We start from the raw sequence: 18,388 nt of genomic DNA on the forward strand, positions 1-18,388 counted from the left end.
TTCCTGGAGTTAATGATTGCATGAATTTTTACAGTTGCTTAATTTTCTATGTACCTACTAATAATGTATCCCTATAATATCCTAAAAAAATATACTGCTGCTTCTGCTACTGTGGAACACTTACATAGTACTCATGTCCCAGATACTTATATTGGTTTCACATTTAATACACTTAAGAACAATCCTATGAAGTAGGTTATTCTTATTATCTCCATTTTTTACAAATGACTCACTGGGGCATCAAGAAGTTATACCTTTCACTTAAGGTGATACAGCTAGTAATTGGCATAGTTTGTGTTTGAATCCAGATAACCTGGTTCCAGAGAATGTAATGCCTGACCCATATGTTGTACTGCATTACAACATAAATGTCAAGGTGACTCACAATCATTCTTTCCAATTATGGCTTATAACCACAAGGTTTTTACATTCTTCAGGGCAGGGATCAATGTGAAAACATAAACTCAATAAGGTAAAGGACATCAGGTAATCTATTCTTTTTTTTTCTTTTATCACATCCTTTCGTTCCACTTTATAGAGGAGGATTTTTTGGCCCTGTCTATCAGGCTTCCTGGGATTTCCCGTTACCATCATGCTGGAAGTTTCTTTGGTCTCTCTTTGAGTTAGATCCCCTATTTCCTGGGATCTCCAATTTCATATTTCTTGGTTTACTTCCTTGTTTTGATGGAGCTACTTTCTAAGTAAGAAAGGATGTATGGGAGGAAGTTTTTTTGAGATGGGAATGGGATGGAGTTTTCCACAGTATAATTTTGGGAACTATAAAACCAGTGGAGGAGTAACTGATTTAGTAGGCCAGGAAAGCTTAAACCCAGCTGGCAGTAGGGAAAAGTCACAAGCAACTTTTTTGTGTATCACAACATTCTAGAAGTACTAGTAATTAGAAGCACCACTGAGAATGAAGATGGAAGTAGAGGATTAGATAAAAGCTTAAGACTTTCAGTAATAAGATTAGTTCAAATTATAAGACTCGGGTATTCCTTCAGATTTCTTGTGCTCCTGCCCCTTTCAGCTGCGTGACTTTTTTCCTTCAGAAGAGCATTGGAGGTTTACTGTCTGGATATGATGAATCAGAGAAAAGAAGTGGAGTTGAGAGAAGGGGTACTGTGCTGAAAAAGGTTAAATGTTATTAATTGCCAATTCAAAGATGTGTTGTGATTGTATTTCCTTTCCTCCCAAAGTGTATTTTTCGTATAGTTAATAAGGCATCATTTTTCTGTTTACTTAGTTTTTCTTTGTATCTAGCAATATATTATCTCAAGATTGTTACCACAAAAATATAATTTATTATATCATTGATAATGATATCTAATATAATATTGCTAATTGTTGCCCAGACTGTTCTAAGCATCTTAAATATTTTGAGTCATATAAACCTCTGGGCATTAAAGTTACAAACAATAGCAATAGCATTAACATTCTGTCACCTAGTACAGTGTAATTTCCCTTTCACAAACAAAAATGTCCTTACCCTCTTCCCTAACAGGGAGATCTAGAGTCCCATCAGTGTTTGGTAATTTTCATTCTTTGTTAGTTCATTTACAATCATATCTTCATGTTTTTCAACCTGCAGACTAAATTACAAAATAGGGGAAACTGAGATGTAAGAAAAAAGAAATTAGTTAATTTATAAATGTTTGCTTAATAGAGCAAGATCGACAAAGTGGTTAGCTAGTACAGTTCTTGTTTCTACAAGTGAACATGAGGTATTTATAAGTTTTTAGTTGGTATAAGTTTTCTCCTACTACCCTTTCTGTTTTCACCTGATACTCAAACAGCCTCAGCTGGTTAAGGTATCTCTATGTGTCTTATCTATATCGAAGCTTTAATTCTGTATAAAGTGTCCTTCTGGTAGCTCTTGAATCCGTGGTGGTCTTGCTTCCATTAATCATTACTGCTAAACATGGCAGTACTGAGAGGTGCAGCAGAGGATTCCCTGGATACCAGACTTTATTTCCCTCTGTCTCCATTTCATAGTACCAGTCTTTTTTTCATTAATAATCATGAAACTCCAGCTTAGTTATCTTATTCTGCTGATTGGTTCAGGGATATGAGGAGCCTCAAAAACTTAGGGGAAAGTTTACATTTTTAGTTCTGGTAGTCTATTTTAGAATAAGACTTCAAAACCATCAAGCCCTCCTCCCTCATGTTGAGGGGCCAGAACATCAAATAAAATTATTATTTCCATTTCTGATGTGTAGTTCATAGACCCGTATATTACAATTATAAGAGAAGCAACACCATATATTAGTTTCTGGGTAAGAGCATCCTATATAACAGCACCTCAGTATTGCAAGGTGTTGTGTCCTACATGATCTCATATTGGGTTTTTTTCTTTCAATGCATTAGTTTTCATTATGTAAACTAATGATTATGGTCATAATATTCTTTTTTTTTTTTTTTTTGCTAACAAGGAAATTTATTTAATGTAAATGCGTACATTAATAAAAAAGAAAGATTTCAGATCAACAATCTCCTTTGCACCTTAGGAAGCTAGAAAATGAAGAGCAAACTAAGCCCAGACCTAGCAAAGGGAGTAAATAATAAAAATTAGAGCATAGATAAATGGAAAATAGAAAAAAAATAATAAAATCAGTGAAACCAGAAATTGGTACTTTGATGACATCCACAAAATTGACAAACCTTTACCTAGATGGACTAAGAAAAAAGGAGAGAAGACTCAAATAACTAAAATCACTAATGAAAGAGGGGTGATTACAACCAAATTTACAGAAATCGAACGTGTTATATGAGAATACTATAAATAATTGCTGGTCAGCAGTTTAGATCACCTAGATGAAATGAATAAATTCCTAGAAAGATGCCACCTCACAAGACTGAATTGCATAGAGCTGCTTTTGTGGCAGCCATGGCTGTGAATGTGGCTGTTGTGGGCCACTTGCATGGAAGTGGTGTTTTTGGCATGCTCTCTTGCCTGCTTCCCAGCAGGGGGTGCTGCCCTCAGCTTCTGCCTCAGGCTAGGCATGCTCTCTTGCCTGCCTCAGGGTGGAGGGTGTTGAAATTCCTCATCTGTTCAACCAGATTTTTGGGTTTTTTTGAACAAGTATCACATTCTTTTAATCACTTTAGCTTTGTTATAAGTTACAATAACTGATAGAGCAATTCATCCCACTTTGTTTCTTTTCAAAAATATCTTGGCAACTTTTAGTCCTTTCCTTGCCATGTAAATTTTAGAATCATCTTGTCACACAAACTAACCCACTGGGATTTTTGTTATTATTGTGTTGATCAATCAATATTGGATGAATTGACATTTTTATACTACTGAGTTTTCTAATCTGTAAACATGGTATATATTTCCATTTGATTAATTGTTCTTTAATCAGTCTCATTACTTATAGTTTTCTCCATAGAGAGTTTATATATCTTTTGAGGATTTGATTTTTATAGTCTTGTAGTACATTCCCCAGTGTGTATTACAGTGTGTGGTAGTATCACTGAGAGGTTAAGAGCATGGACTCTGGAACCACATTTTAAGAGTGATGTTAGGCAAGATCTTTAACCTCTCTGTGCCTTTGTTTTCCTCATATGTAAAACAGAAACAGTAACTCTACCTTCCTCACAGAGTTATTGTGAGACTAAATATGTTAGACCTCAGCCAAATTTAGTATATGGTAAGCACCTGATAAATAGCACCTAAATGTCTGTTAGGTGGTATAGATATAGAAATTATTTATGATTTTATTCTTTTTAAAAATTCACTTATGTTATTAGTGGAGGTATTTCGTTGAGCTCTATACCAACCTTAAAGTTTTGATTAAATTATTACAAAATGTATGTTTAAATTAAATTCGTAAATGAATTTGGGCAGAATGCACATCTTTACAATATTTAACATTCTCATCCAGGTAGGTTCTGTGTTTCACCACTGAAATTTTTATATCTTCAGTCATATATTATAGCTTTCTTCATTTAGGTTCTTTGCTTTTTATATTAAGCTTATTATTATCTATTATATTTTTTACTATTGTTAATGGAATCTTTTTTTCCATGGGAATGTTTTAATTGTCTGTTGCTGGTGTGAGTAAGTGTATTAGTTTTTCTTCTTGGTATTTATTTTCTTACTGGCCACCCTATATAATTCTCATAGTCATATGTGTGTGTGTGTGTGTGTGTGTGTATTTTCCCCTTTCCTCCCTTGTTTTTAATTGTTTTCTCTTTATCAACCACAGTAACATCATACTTTTAGTTGCTTAGTTGTTAACTTTGGAGTTTATATTTTCTAATGCTGTGTAAAAAATTACTATGAACTTCATGACTTAAAACAACACATGTTTACTACCTTCATTTCTGTCTAGGCACACCTTAGCTTGGTTTTCTGTTCACAGTCTCACGTGGCTGCAACCAAGTTGGCTGTGGCTGTGGTTTCACTTGAAGCTTGAATAGGGAAGAATCTGCTTTCTAACTCACAAGATTGTTGGCAGAATTTATTTCTTCACGGATTGAGGACTAAGGGCTTTGTTTTCTTTCTGGCTAGAGGCTGGAGGTCCTTGCAGGCTGTCTGTTGAAGGCAGCACTCAACTCCTAGCAGACCATACATAGGTCCTTGCTATGTGATTTTCCCCAACATTGTATTTGCTTCTTCAAAGCCAACAGAGGAGAAACTCCAGCAAAGACAGCCCTACAGTCTTATTTAATCTCATAATCACATATGTGTAATCACACTTTTCCCATTACCTTTAACATATTCCCTTGGGTAGAGGCAAATCAAAGGTCCTGCCTCTGCTCAAGAGGAACTCATACAAGTGAATGAGCACCAGGTGGTGGGGGCCGTGAGGACCACCCTAAGAATTTGTTTACCACAGAGTCATTCTTTCAATCAACAAATCCTGATAGTACACTGTTTTAAGCCACTGTCTTATCTAAATTATTGTTATAGCGTTTTAACTGGTTTCCCTATATCCACCGCTACCTAATTTCAGCCTATTCTGTACATAGCAGCCAGAATGATTCCATTAAAACACAAACTAGGTCATCTCAATCTTATACTCCCAAGGTTTCGCATATCATCAGAATGAAACCGTACTCTGGTGGTTTCTTATGTCACCATAGAAAAATCAAGAGTCATCCCTATGGCCTACTGGGCCTCTATGATATGGACCCCTAATATTTCTTTGACTTTATTTCCTAGTATGTTTTCCTTTCCTATTCCATTTCAGCTGCAATGACCCACTTACTGTTCTTCACACATGCTAGAAATGCTCTCACCTTAGGTCGTTTGCTTTGCCTGGAACACTTTTTCCCTAGATAGCTCCATGGTTTACTTCCTCATTTCTTTTAGGTCTTAACTGAGGTGTCACCTTTTTAGTGAGTTCTTTCCTGACCAACTTATTTAAAGTTACTAACAGTGATCCATTTCCATCACCCCCTTGTCGAAACTTTTTTTTTGCTTCCTTGCTTTAGTTGTGTCCATACTGTTTGGTTTTTAATTTTAATTTTATTCATCGTCTGTTCCCCTTCTCTAGTATTTTGTGTTCCATAAGGACTGGGATTTGTGTGTGTGTGTGTGTGTGTGTGTGTGTTCAATGATGTATCACTGGCACTGAAAACAGTGGTAGGTCCTTAGCAGGTATTCAACAATATTTTTTTAAGTAAGTTGAATTTTATGTCATTGGGGGGAGGGGTTTACAAGTAAGCAGTTTTGTCATTTTCTAATAATGAGTACTATATATCCTTTCAAATAATGTTTCTTTTTATTTTATTTCTCGTCTTTTTGCATTGGCTTGAATTTCTAGAATGATGTTACAAAATAATGGGTGTTTTGCCTTCTTCATGACCTTAATGGGAATGCTTTTCCTGTTTATGCTTTTAGTTCTTGTATTGAGATAGATTTGTTTTTTAAATCAAAGTAACCTTCCTTTAACTTACTCAGAATTTTTTAGAGGACAGAGATGTTGAATCTTGAATCAAATAGCTTCTATGCATCTGGTCAGATGATTATATGGTTCTTTCTGTTACATATTGATGTCATAAATTACATCAGGAGATAGTTTAATGTTAAACTCTCCTTTTCTCCCTGTAATGAATTGTACTTGGTCACAGTATGCTATTCTTTTAATTTACTGCTGGATGGGATTTGCTAAGCTTTACATTACTGCTACTACTTGTAACATCTTAAAAATCTTACTTTATTCGTTAGTTCAATTTACCCATCTCTAAGGAGAATTCAATTCAGGCATGTATTTGCTCACAAGTTGCTCAAGTTCACCTTGGATCACCTTATTGTCCACCTAGATACTACAGACTCCTCCTTAAATCTTAAACTTGAGGTCCATTGATGGTCATTTTCATTATCTGTACAGTGATTTAATTGCCTAAAGAAAGTAGAACCGTCACTGGGTTCTCCCTAAAACTTCTTAATATACACCCTTATATATCTTTGTTGATGACAACTTGATCCTTCCTATCATTGTAACTAAACACCTAAAATCATCCTTTACTTCTTTCTTCCTTTCACTCCACATATTCAGTCCACCAGGAAATCCTGCCTACTCTTAACATAATTTTTAGTTCCTTTATGTGTCAGAATCTGTGTCTTGATTTTCTTTTGTTTGTGTGTCATTACTTCACTGTTTAAATTATTACAACTCTGTAAAATTTTTTAATAATATGTTTCTACCATCTGATAGTGGTAGACCTCCTCCCAGTGTTTTACTATTCTGCTAGTATTGAATGCTGCTGTGGCTACATCTGAGAACAGCTGGATTTCCTGCCTCCTCCACCTGCCTCACCACCCACTCTTTTAGTGACTTGATTTTTTTGTCTGGTTACTCCAGTGGTTCTTTCTTTCTCTTTAAGTTCACTAATTTTACCAGTCTCTTCGTTGACTCTTTTGTTTTAATTTACCCTGACATATTGTACACATTACAGACTTAGATTCATGGCTTCTTTTCTCTCAGGAAGAATTTATTGACTAATATCTTTAAAAGGTGTATTGTGTTATATTACTTTTGTTTTTTTTTTCTTCAAGAAGTCAATAATTTAAACTCCTTATTTCCGTTATATTTTCCATTGCTCTTCTCAGAAGAGTGCGGAACAGTGTTCTTTTTCTTATCATTTCCAATTGTGCTTCAGTTTCTATGACAGTTTTACTTCTCTACTTCTTTTCTTAGCTCTTCCAGTTTATGTTTTTTTCTGGTTATTCTTCTGTTTTTTCCCCTGTGTTCATATAGCTCCACTTTATGCAAAGAACTTAATGGAGAGCATTGCTTTATTAAAACTTCTTTTTGTGTTAATTCATGGAAAATTGGGCACAGTATTCAAGTGTTTAATGGCAACTCTTTTTTTCTCTCTTAAACACGAGCCTCCTACAGATAGCTGATGACGAAAAAACTCACATCCCTCCAAAAAGAAATACCATACAATGAATACATACAATGGTGCTGTGAAATAAAAAATGAGAAAAAGAATAGGATGAACAGATGGAAGATATACACTAAAAAAACCCTTTTCCTTTGGCCACATTTTTTATGCCATTTTTTCTTAAGAAATGGTGTGTGTGTGTGTGTGTGTGTGTAGGATTCTCTGAATTCTGGATTTGGTTAGCTGTTTCCTCATTGTGGTGTCTTTTAATATATTTCTCTAATCCCTGTATTTCCTGAACACCAAAATGGGATATCTAAGGTTGATTAGATTCAGATTCAGTTTTCTTGGCAAGAATACTTCATAGATAGTGCAGTGTGTGTCATCTTGCATCACAATAGGAGATATATGATTTCTGCTTCTCTCTTTTAATAATGTTAAGATAGAGCAGTGTGTTTAGGTGTTTTCAGCTTGATCTGACAATGATAAAGTTAGCCATTGACAGTTTACTTGATGAACATTTCCTAGATTTTAGGCAGAATTTTATCTTTCCTTCTGTAATTAAGTAGTTGCTGAGTAAAATGTTATGGCAATATGCAGTTTTTATGAATTTGCTAATATTCCCTTATGAATTTTTAAATTAAGTAGCTGTTGAGAAGAAGATTTACTATTCATGTAGAATTAGATAAATTTTTTAAAAATCTAGATTAGAAATTACTTGTGGTCTTTAAAAAATATTTCAATAAGAACAACTTTTGGAGAGGAGATTACTATTCAAAATGGTAAACGATATATCTGAAATAACTACATAACCTTTCCTATAATTTTTGTATTTCCATTTATAGGTATTACTTTGAGACATAAGGAATATGTCTATACTTTTAGGACATATTTTACAAAACCTGCTTTTATCTTTCCTCTTTATATAGGTTATTAAGTGTGATATGCTGTGATCTGGACACTCTTCTCCTGTTAGAGGCTCAGTATCAAGTATCTGAAATGTTACTAAATGGTCAAGAAGAAAATATCTTAGAGACCTCTGAGAGCCACAGGTTAAAAAGGGGCGGGGGTGGGAGGCTGTGGGAATGAGGGGAGTGCCACAGGCCTCAATCCTGCCCCTCCTCCTTCCTCCTTCTTCCATCCCATTTCCTTCCCCTTTCCCCTCTCACCCTCCCTCCCAACTGCTCCACAACAACATCCCGGAATGTAAAAAATAATATTAATAAAATTACATTTTCTAAAAAAAAGGGGGGGGGTAGGGCATTAAAACAGCATAACAATAACAGTTTTCTTTACAGATGCTTTAAGACAGTAGTTTTTTGTGTAGTTTAATGTTTTTCCACTCTCTGAATTCAATAGATTTAAATAACATAAAAAAAGAGTAAAAAGTAGAGGCACTCTTTCCTCCATTTTCTTAATTATATTATCTTGTTATAATTGTAAATTCTGATTGTTTGCAAAATGTGGTTACGGTAATACCTTGATAACTTTTTCTATTCATACATCACACTTGCTCTTACCTCAATTTGGATAACATTTATCAAGTACACATTGAATAGCTGGTATTGCTTTCATGTCTGTAATTTAAGAAAAAAAAGTGTGCCTCCATCCTAGCCAGCTCTTGGAAAATTATAGAGTATGTTAATTGATACTCTATGTTTGATGTGGAAGGAAAGGATTAACAGCTGCAGAAAATGTGGAGGCTGCTCATAAGCAACATTTAGATTTTGAATTTAAGGCACGGGTCTACAACATAAGGAAAACTTGACTGAAAGTATAATTGTTAAAGTCACTATAGAAATAATGCATGTCTTAATCTCATTTCTTTAAATGTAGTAACATTTATCAAGGAAGTATTCTTTTATTAATCTCATATCAATTACATCTCCATCAATTGTTTGCTCTTTAGCAAAGAAAGCTATATGACAGTAAGTAAATTTAACCCTTTGTATTTTATTTGTTCTCCAGAATTTTCTGCCTTTTTTTCTTTACAATCTACAGATTTGATTTAAAAATTAAATCATATGTGATTAAGGAGATAACAAAATTGATATATTTATTTTTCAGGAGCTTTATAATTGACAGCTTGTCGGTAGAAAGAAATCATGTTCTTGTTAGAATAAATCTTATTGGTGGGCCGTTAGAACGGACTTTGCCTCCAAGAATACTAGAGAAGGTGAGTGGGGTAAGGAGGAGGGGGGAATGTTTTTCTGATATTTTTTGAAGCAAGGTAGCCAACTCAAGTGACAGTAGACAACATCAACTCCCAGATATCTACATCACAGAGTTGAACTTTTGTTACTTGAAAAACTTTAGGATGCAAGTAAACACTTTCAAACTAAAATAGTAATTTTGATGGCAAGGGGTCATGAATGCTAATCTGTGTAGCACAGTAGGGTACTGTTTTATTAACAAGTTGTCGTTTTTTTCTATCTTTGAATAGTTTATTTTTGATGTCTTTCTGTTTCATGATACCTAACTTTTATTATTACGTGGCTGTATTCCTTTGTATTTCATCATCTATATGGGAGTACCTCTCTTATGGGTTTCCTATGAAGACTTTGTTTTTATTTTTGTTGGTAGTAAGAACATCTTGCTTTGACTGTCACTCTGGATAAGATGAGAAAGAAATGATTGACAGTACAAGTAAAACAGTTTTGTGGAAAAATGAGAAAATACAGGTTTCTTTTGAAGTTTATCATTTAGAACAAGTTACTGTATGTCTGTCTTCAGTGCTTATTTAATTTTGTTTCTGATACAATTCACTTTAATTCTTATTTATTGGAATATTGAATTGTAGTATCAAATAGCTTTTGGCTGGATGAGCAACAGTTCTATAATTCATGAACAAAAGAGCCAATTTAAATTAATGGTATTTCAGAAAGCTTTAAAATTCAATATTATTTCAAACCACTTCCACTTCCTAAAGTCTTGCTTCTTTTTTAGGGTGACGATCCGTATCCTTGGCCAATGTTTTCCTCATATCCCTTACCAAACTGCTATCTGTCAGAAGTTAGAAGAAATGCTGATATAAAACAAGGTAAAATGTTTACCATCAAATGCCATATTATTTTTAATGCTTTTGTTATAACTTGAAAAATGGAGAAAATATTAAGGGAGATGAATATTGATTTTCATTCAGCATGTATAATGGATGCATTTATGTCTTTTTTTTTGTAATTTTCCATTTTCACATGTTTCTTACTAAATTACCATTTGTATGAGGCCAAATAATTCTTATATCTTGTGGCTAAGGTGTGACAGATCTGTCCAATAGCAACAGCTGTTTGGTTAAAAAAAGGAAGTAATATTTTTGATTTGTTGAATTAGCTCTTACTATGTAGAACTTTCATTTATTCAACAGAGTAATATTTTTTAAGTAACTGCTGTGTGCCATATACAAGTCCTCTGTTCTCAACACTTGAAATATAATGAAACATGTTGTATAGTCATGAACTGTTAGAGAAGACATTCGAGTAATTAGATAATTGTACGGTGTGATAGAAGCTAAATAGACAAATGTGTAGCCTGCTAGGATAATACATAAGCAGGACATCGTTCCAAGGAAAATTATGTATAAAAATGAGGCATGAGTTTTAGTACATATTTTCTGAGTAGCAGAAGAACATTTTTGGCAGAGAAAACACAGAGGGGTTGGAAAAGCAAGTTATATTGAGAGAACTGTGAGTAGTTGAAGAGTGTCTGAGATATGGAATGTGAGAGCAAAGAGTGACAGGAGTTAAGACTAAACATGTTAAGACTAAGCTAAAGTTAAGACTAAACTAAGTTAAGACTAAACATGTTAAGACTAAGCAAAGTCTAGTCTTAAGACCAGGGTAGCTCAGGCTCAGGTGTTTAGACTTTATCCTGAGAGCAATGGAAACTCAAACAGAATTTTTAGTTAGAAAATTCCAAGATGAAATATGGAGATACATGATCACACTACTCATTAATTTGAAAAGTTAATTCTTATATCAACATGCTCTCCTACTACCAAGCATTCATTAGAAAGAAATATATATAAAATTCATTTCACATTCATTTAATTCACTTAAAAAATTTTTGCCTTTGTGTTTCCCTCTTGTGTGACATAATCTATTGCTTCCAGAGATATGGGAGTGATATTAAGCATTTTTCAAGAAGAGACTCTTGAGATAGTACCATTTCGGACTCTTCACACAAACATCTTTCAATGAACCCAAATCATTGTCAAGTTTTTACTCTTATGCTCTATACTGCTTTTAACCATTTTAGCAGAATCTTTATATTTTGTCGTTCTTGTTTTAAATTTAATCATTTATTCACCCATTTATTTTTGTTCATTCTCTCTCAGTGCCTCAACCCTTTTCCTGCTCTCTTTTCCTTGGTATGATATAGTATTGTTATCTTTGTTAAGTTTTACTTGGAAATAAATGTTTCTTTACTATTTTTTAAAATAACAGATTCATTATCAGTTTTATTATGTGACTACCATCTTTGATAATTTGTTTCTTCAAAATACTTGGTAAACTGAGCAAGGCAGACACGAAGCAAAAAAAGGAAAAATAAGTGGATACTTCCCTGAGAAGGAAAAAATATATATATATCATCAGTTCCTAGGAATCAGTGCTCAAAGGAGTATAATTTTATTCCCTGCTCTACCCTTACAAATGATTTAGAAAAGGGTATAATAATAGCTTCTCTGTCTAGCCCAGAAGATAATCTCATGTGGGCATGTAATGCTTCCAGGCAGTCATATGGTGTGTCCACTGGCCCATTACTTGGCTAGTTTTCCAGATGACTATTTTCAAAACTTCTCTCTCCTCCAACCTTCCTCTTCTTCCTCATCGTTCTTTTAGATAATAACTGTGTTTCCTATTTTACTGATGAAATTGAAATAGTCAGCAAAGAGCTTCCACATACTCCTGATACATATCAATTCCCTTAACTGAATATGTGCCAATTTAGGTTTTTTGTTATTACAATAAATGAACTGCCAGTATTACTTTCGAAAGCCAATTTCTTCATTTGTTGTACTATAGTCCATCCTCTTTTTTCTCACAGTTCTTGCTATCAGTTTTCTCTTTTTCTTTTTCTTTCTTTCTTTTTTTTTTCCTTTTGGCATCTCCAGCTTGCTAGCCTACACTACTGTGGAGGCTGGTGAGTCAAATTATGTACTCAACAGCCTCCATAATCACGTAAGCCAGTTCCTTATCATAAATTTCCTTCTCTATATCTATGCACATACTATTGGTTCTGTTTCTTTAGAGCACTCTGAGTAACAAAGGTGACCTTCAGCATCTACAGCATAGCCTGATTTAATTCATCCTTATTTCACATCAATCTTCAACTAACATTGCCTCACTTTGGATCTTCCTACCTAGCTTTGTTTTACTTTCAAGGCCTTAAACTCAGTATTTTCTCTCTCTAGCTACTGCCTCCACACTTGTCTATTCTGCTGCTTCTAACTCTGAGCCTACTCTTTAGCCACACTAGAGCAAACAATCACATAATATAACTTTTCACCCAACTTTAAACACACCACTAATCCTCTGGTTGTTCTTGAACCTACCCAGCCAGATCCCCTTGACCAGGGACTTCAATACTGTTATCTTTAATCTCCTGGATGAAACTGATTTTTTTACAACTGAAATTTTCTTTTTTAGTTTTTGTTAATTTATGTTTTATTTTGACAAATAAGAATTATGCATATTTATCATGTACAACAGGATGTTTTGAAATATCCATACATCATGGAATGGCTAAATCAAGCTAATTGACATATGCATTACCTCACATACTGTTGTGCTGAGAACATTTAAAATTACTCTTAGTGATTTTCAAGTATATTGATGGCTCTCAGGTTGAAATCTCTAACTACCGTGTCTTCCTTGGACTCATGTGTTTGCCTACTTGACATGTCTGGTGGAAAGGTTAATAAGCATATTAAACTTAACATGTCTGAGATAAACTTTTTCAAAATCTGCTCCTTAGGCATCTTTCCTATTTTAGAAGAGGTAGCTTTGTACTTTTAGTTCTTCAGCAGTAAAATTGAAGCCATTCTTGGACTCCTCTCTGTCTTCGTACCACATATCTAATCTGTCAGCAAAACCTCTTGACTCTACATACCTAAAATAAAACCACTTCTGCTCATTCACACCACTCTTAACTCTCACCTATTTCAGTATCTTGCCAAGTGTTCAGTCTGTTCTTAACACCGCAGCCAGAATGATGCTGTTTAAATACAGATCGGATCATATTATTTCTCTCATTGAAACCCTTTGGTGGCTTCCCTGTGGCTTACAAGGCTAAAGACATTTGTCCTTCCTGGCACATGCTCTATTTTAGGGAGTGTAGCACAATTTCAAGCCTTGTTTTCCCACTGTATTGGACAGGAACTCTTATTGTCTTTCCATTTGTCCCTAAAACACAAATATTTGAATAAGGCATTATTTCCAGCCTAACGGTAGTACTGGAGAGTCCCCCCTAATATGAGTGGTCCTGACATTACCATGGTCCTTGTTAAGGGGAAGGGAATGATCTGGGCAGCCTAGGAGGTGCCTCAGAAAGAGATTCTATAAAGATTTAGTTAATTCATAATGACTGTATCTCATTCTGAGATAAGTGGTGAAGAAAAAGGTCTGAGTTTATGTGACTTCTGATTTCCCCCATATTCTTCTAACAAATCAGAAAGTGTCTTTGCTTCCTTTATCTCTCTTGAATTTCTATATACGTATATGTTTATATGAATACATATGCATATATTTTTTTAATGACACCAATTCCTCATTTAATTATTATTCATTGATTTTTTTTAAATAAAACATCTCATGGGAATAAGTAACTTTAAAGCTACATGATTAAATGGAAGTTGCCATGTATTCATGAACTTACTTAGAAGAAAAGTTATATTCTAGCTATAGATACTCTTTTAACACCGTTCATTATTTTCAGTATAATTTTTATTTTCAGGAAGCAGAACTAAATGATTAACTAGACGTTTTCTACATTTATGCTTTCTTTTTGCTTTGAATGAATAAATACTGCATCTGAATGTACATGAAGAATGAATGTAATGTTCATGTCAGTCTATGTAATGATATCTTAAGGTCGACAATATCTGCTATACTAGATACTCAGTAATGAGCCATGTTCATATAAGAAAAAGACTTCAAGAATTAAGATTACAAATAAACAATCCGTTTTATGAGCTTTTAATAAATGTGTCAAATAACAATTGATGGTGTATTAGTCTGTTTATGTTGCTATAACAGAAATACCTGAGACTGGGTAATTTATAAAGAACAGAGGTTTATTTGGCTTATGATTCTGGGACAGCTGTATCTGGCACAGGCCCCAGGCTGCTTCTCCTCATGGCAGAAAGTGGCAGGCAGCCAGCAGGTACAAGCAGATCACATGGTGAGAGGAAGCAAGAGAGCACGGAGGTGCCACGGTCTTTTTTACAACCAGCTCTCACAGGAGCTAATAGAGCAAGATCTCACTCAGGCCCTCCTCCCCCAGGGAAAGCATTAATCCATTCATGAGGGATCTGCCCCCATGACTCAAACAGCTTCTAACACTGTCACATTGGGGATCAGATTTCTGCATGAGTTTTGGGGGGTAGCACATCCAAACTCTATCAGATGGTATAAGAGGTAATTACAGAAAAATACCTGATTTTTTTGAAAGCCATGTATATTCTATGCTTTTTGTGAAATTTGCAACTATTTACATATTTAACATTAATACATATTTTTCAGTATATCTACCATGTCCTATTATTATACTCTAACATGTTACCTTTCTCATTAGACAGTGAACTTGGCAAGCTTTTATTACGCTTTAAAATATCTGAGAAACAAACTGAGTGGATAGAAAATTGCCGAAGACAATTTTGCAAAATGATGAAGACCAAACCTGATTTAATCAGTGGAGTTGGTGAGTACATTGTTTCCGTTGTGGGGTTTGTTTGTTTATTTCTTATATAAATTATATTAATAGAAGCTTTGGTTCCTGAGCATTAGTAATGGCATATCTAGAAAACATATTTGAGTATAAAAGTGAGCAGTTAAACTATGTTATATTCCCCCCAAATATTTGTAAAATATCTGTTATAAATATATACTTACCATTTATTATATAATAGAGAATAAAGTAGGCTATCTCAGTGAGTTTTGCACATACCAAAGGGTATAGAACAAATTAAGAAAGGAGTAGTTTGTAATGAAGTTCAGTTTAAACACAAGTAAATTTGTAGTTCAGAGTTTCTTTCTGTCTAACAGGGATAGTGATAAGGCAAAAGAGAAATACCGCCTGTTTAACCATTATCCATGCCTCTAAAACAGGATGAGCAATTAGAAAGTTACCATTAAAACTGTGTTTCCTTTGGAATCTTGGAGCATTTCCCACATGTCTTGACCTCAGTTATTCATTACCTTGATACTGTGTCTACCATTATACTGAAAGTTACTTTCAATAATAGATTTGGTCCTCACTACCAGACATGGTCTAGTTGCTTACACAAAACTCAGTTACTCTTCCTAGCAAGTTTATATGATAGCCTACACTTTATGGATAAGGAAACTGAGGCCCAGAAATTTTAGGTAACTAGCCCAGCTCACAGTAGCGGAGCCAAGAGATGAACCCAGGCAACCTGATGCTGAACTCCATGCTCTATCACTTTGCTATACTAACTCTTAATGCCTAATGTTTTTCACATGGGAGAACATTTACGAAATAAACACAGGTAAGTATGACACTTGTTTAGATAGATTATGGTAAAAAAAAATGTTAATATCTCAGTATCTCATAGCACTTATTTCTCATGAGCTGAACTAATTTTGAGGGTAAAATCAATGCAAATATATTAAATTTATGTATTTAAGAGACAGGTATGCTTGTTTACATGTGTATATGTGTGCATATGTGTGCTCACACACATACACAGTCTGGCTGTGTAATCTGGCTCAACTAGGGTTTTAAATGTGAGTAGTCTACAGTTATCAAGAACTAAAGATTTTTAAGTTATTAATTATTATGCCGTTTCTCCATAAGACCCTTGTATAATGCTCCATGATACACAGTAAGTACTATGCACATTTGTTAATAATTATTTATTCATAATTATAATGAGTGAATGAATTAGCCTTAATTTCTCTATAAATACAAAAAGGAGGAAGTTAAAAAAATTAGAAGAAGAAATAGAATTAACAGGAATTTATTGAAAACATACTTGTTGATTTCCTGTTTTGCTCCCCACTACGGGCATCTACTGTCTTTGGTGGCAGTGGTGAGGGCAGGGAGTTTTCCTGAATTGATTTAAATCCAGGCCATCTAAACAGTTACCAGAGAGAAAATCTCCAACTTTACCAGACTTGTACTGTAGCTATTTCTGGAGTTTTCCTTCTAAGCCTTAAACTTATGAAAAAAACAGGTGAGAAGGTGTAGATGTACAATCGCATATTTCTACACTCACAGTGTGTCACTGGGAGAAGCAATAGATTACATGACCTAGACCCTCTCTTAAGCTTGCAGAAATAAGTCAATTTTTTAAAATATAAGTTGGATTCTTCCCTTTCATTGTCTTTTTTTGGTCTCCTCTCCACCCCCCACCAACTTTATCCCAGACCTTTTTCCTAAGATAGAACCAACTAGAACATGTTTGCTGAACCTCTTAATTAATTTTCTTCATTTGCATGTGGTTCTTGGGCTGGACTACTTCCCTTTTTATTTATTAGAATACACATCATTCCACAATTCTGTGATTTTTGTTTTGTTTTGTTTTGTTTTGTTCATTGTCAGGAAGGTCCCAGTAGATCTAATTGACTCTAGTTTTCTCCTGTATTTCCTAACCTAACTTCTTGATGTCTGCTGTGGTTTGAATATCCCCTCCAAAACATGTTGAAGTTTACTTGCCAGTGTAATGGTGTTGAGAGGTAGGGCCTTTAGGTCATGAGAGCAGAGCCCTCATGGATGGATTAATGCCATCATTGTGGGAGTGGGTTAGTTATTGCAGGAGTAGGCTCCTGATAAAAGGATAAGTTTGGCTCCCATCTTGTCTCTCTCACCCTCACTTCAGCCTTCCACCATGGATGACTCTCACTAGATGCCAGTGCCATGCTCATGGACTTCCTAGCCTCCAAAACTGTGATAAATAAATTTCTTTTCTTTATAAAAAAACTGCTAAGTCAGTTAGACCAAGACGGTGTTTATGCATTGTAAATAATATATTCCATAATAAATTCCAAATTCAGTATTTTGTAACCTTTTACATCTGTGTTTCTAGAGTCAACTCCTTATGAAAAGAAGCCTTTGCATTTTTCACATTACTTTCTAATCAATATTTTTATTTATTTTTTATTAGTGACCTAATAATTAAATATGCAGTTTAAAATATATTCTGTCTTTCCTGTTTTTGTTCACTGATACTGATTGATAATTTATGACAAAAATTCTAGTATAGGATTCATGTAATTTGAATTAGTCAATATGTAACATGTATAATGTATCTGATAGACAATATTGGATACTCTAATAGACTTTATAATTATCTGTAATATGTTTTGTGTAATTATTTTTCAGATGCCCAAATTTTTATGAGTTAGACTCTAGAGCTTTTTCTTTAGGCTAACTTCTTTTATCCTTTTGAACTTTTTTCTTTTTACCTCTGAAAGATTCTTGGCTTAGTGACAGTGAGGTCTTCTGGAATATTTTTTACTGCTTAAATATAGAGTCTGAGGGGTTCTAGTTCCCTGTAATGGAGAATGGTGCTAGGGGCAAAAACTGGTCTCCAGCAATGGACATTAGATGGTTCTACATAGTTACTCAAGATAGAAAGGATTATATGAGTTAAAATGTTCTATTTAAAAAAAAACCCAAAACAGTATGTTTTGGTTATTTTTTTTTTTTTTTTATTTTTTTTTTTTTTTTTTTTTTTTTTTTTTTTTTTTTTTGTTCTTTTTGAGACCGGCTGCACTGCGCTCAGCCAGGGAGCGCACCGGTCATCCCTATATAGGATCCGAACCCGCAGCGGGAGCGGTGCTACACTCCCAGCATTGCACTCTCCCGA

The 18,388-nt window shown here is 34.4% G+C and overlaps 1 protein-coding gene across 1 annotated transcript in view; it reads left to right on the forward strand.

Moving 5' to 3' along the window:
- TBC1D32 (TBC1 domain family, member 32) overlaps window positions 1-18,388 on the forward strand; it is a gene marked incomplete at its 3' end in the record, with an annotated part of 152,179 nt that overhangs the window by 106,571 nt on the left and 27,220 nt on the right. Inside the window, exons 21-24 of the mRNA XM_008589203.1 lie at window positions 8,271-8,393; window positions 9,409-9,517; window positions 10,288-10,381; window positions 15,133-15,258. Coding sequence (XP_008587425.1) covers window positions 8,271-8,393; window positions 9,409-9,517; window positions 10,288-10,381; window positions 15,133-15,258 — 452 coding nt within the window. The remainder of the gene's footprint in view (window positions 1-8,270; window positions 8,394-9,408; window positions 9,518-10,287; window positions 10,382-15,132; window positions 15,259-18,388) is intronic.

Source organism: Galeopterus variegatus, unplaced genomic scaffold, assembly GCF_000696425.1.
Source record: "Galeopterus variegatus unplaced genomic scaffold, G_variegatus-3.0.2 Scaffold5294, whole genome shotgun sequence".
NCBI lineage: Eukaryota > Metazoa > Chordata > Mammalia > Dermoptera > Cynocephalidae > Galeopterus > Galeopterus variegatus.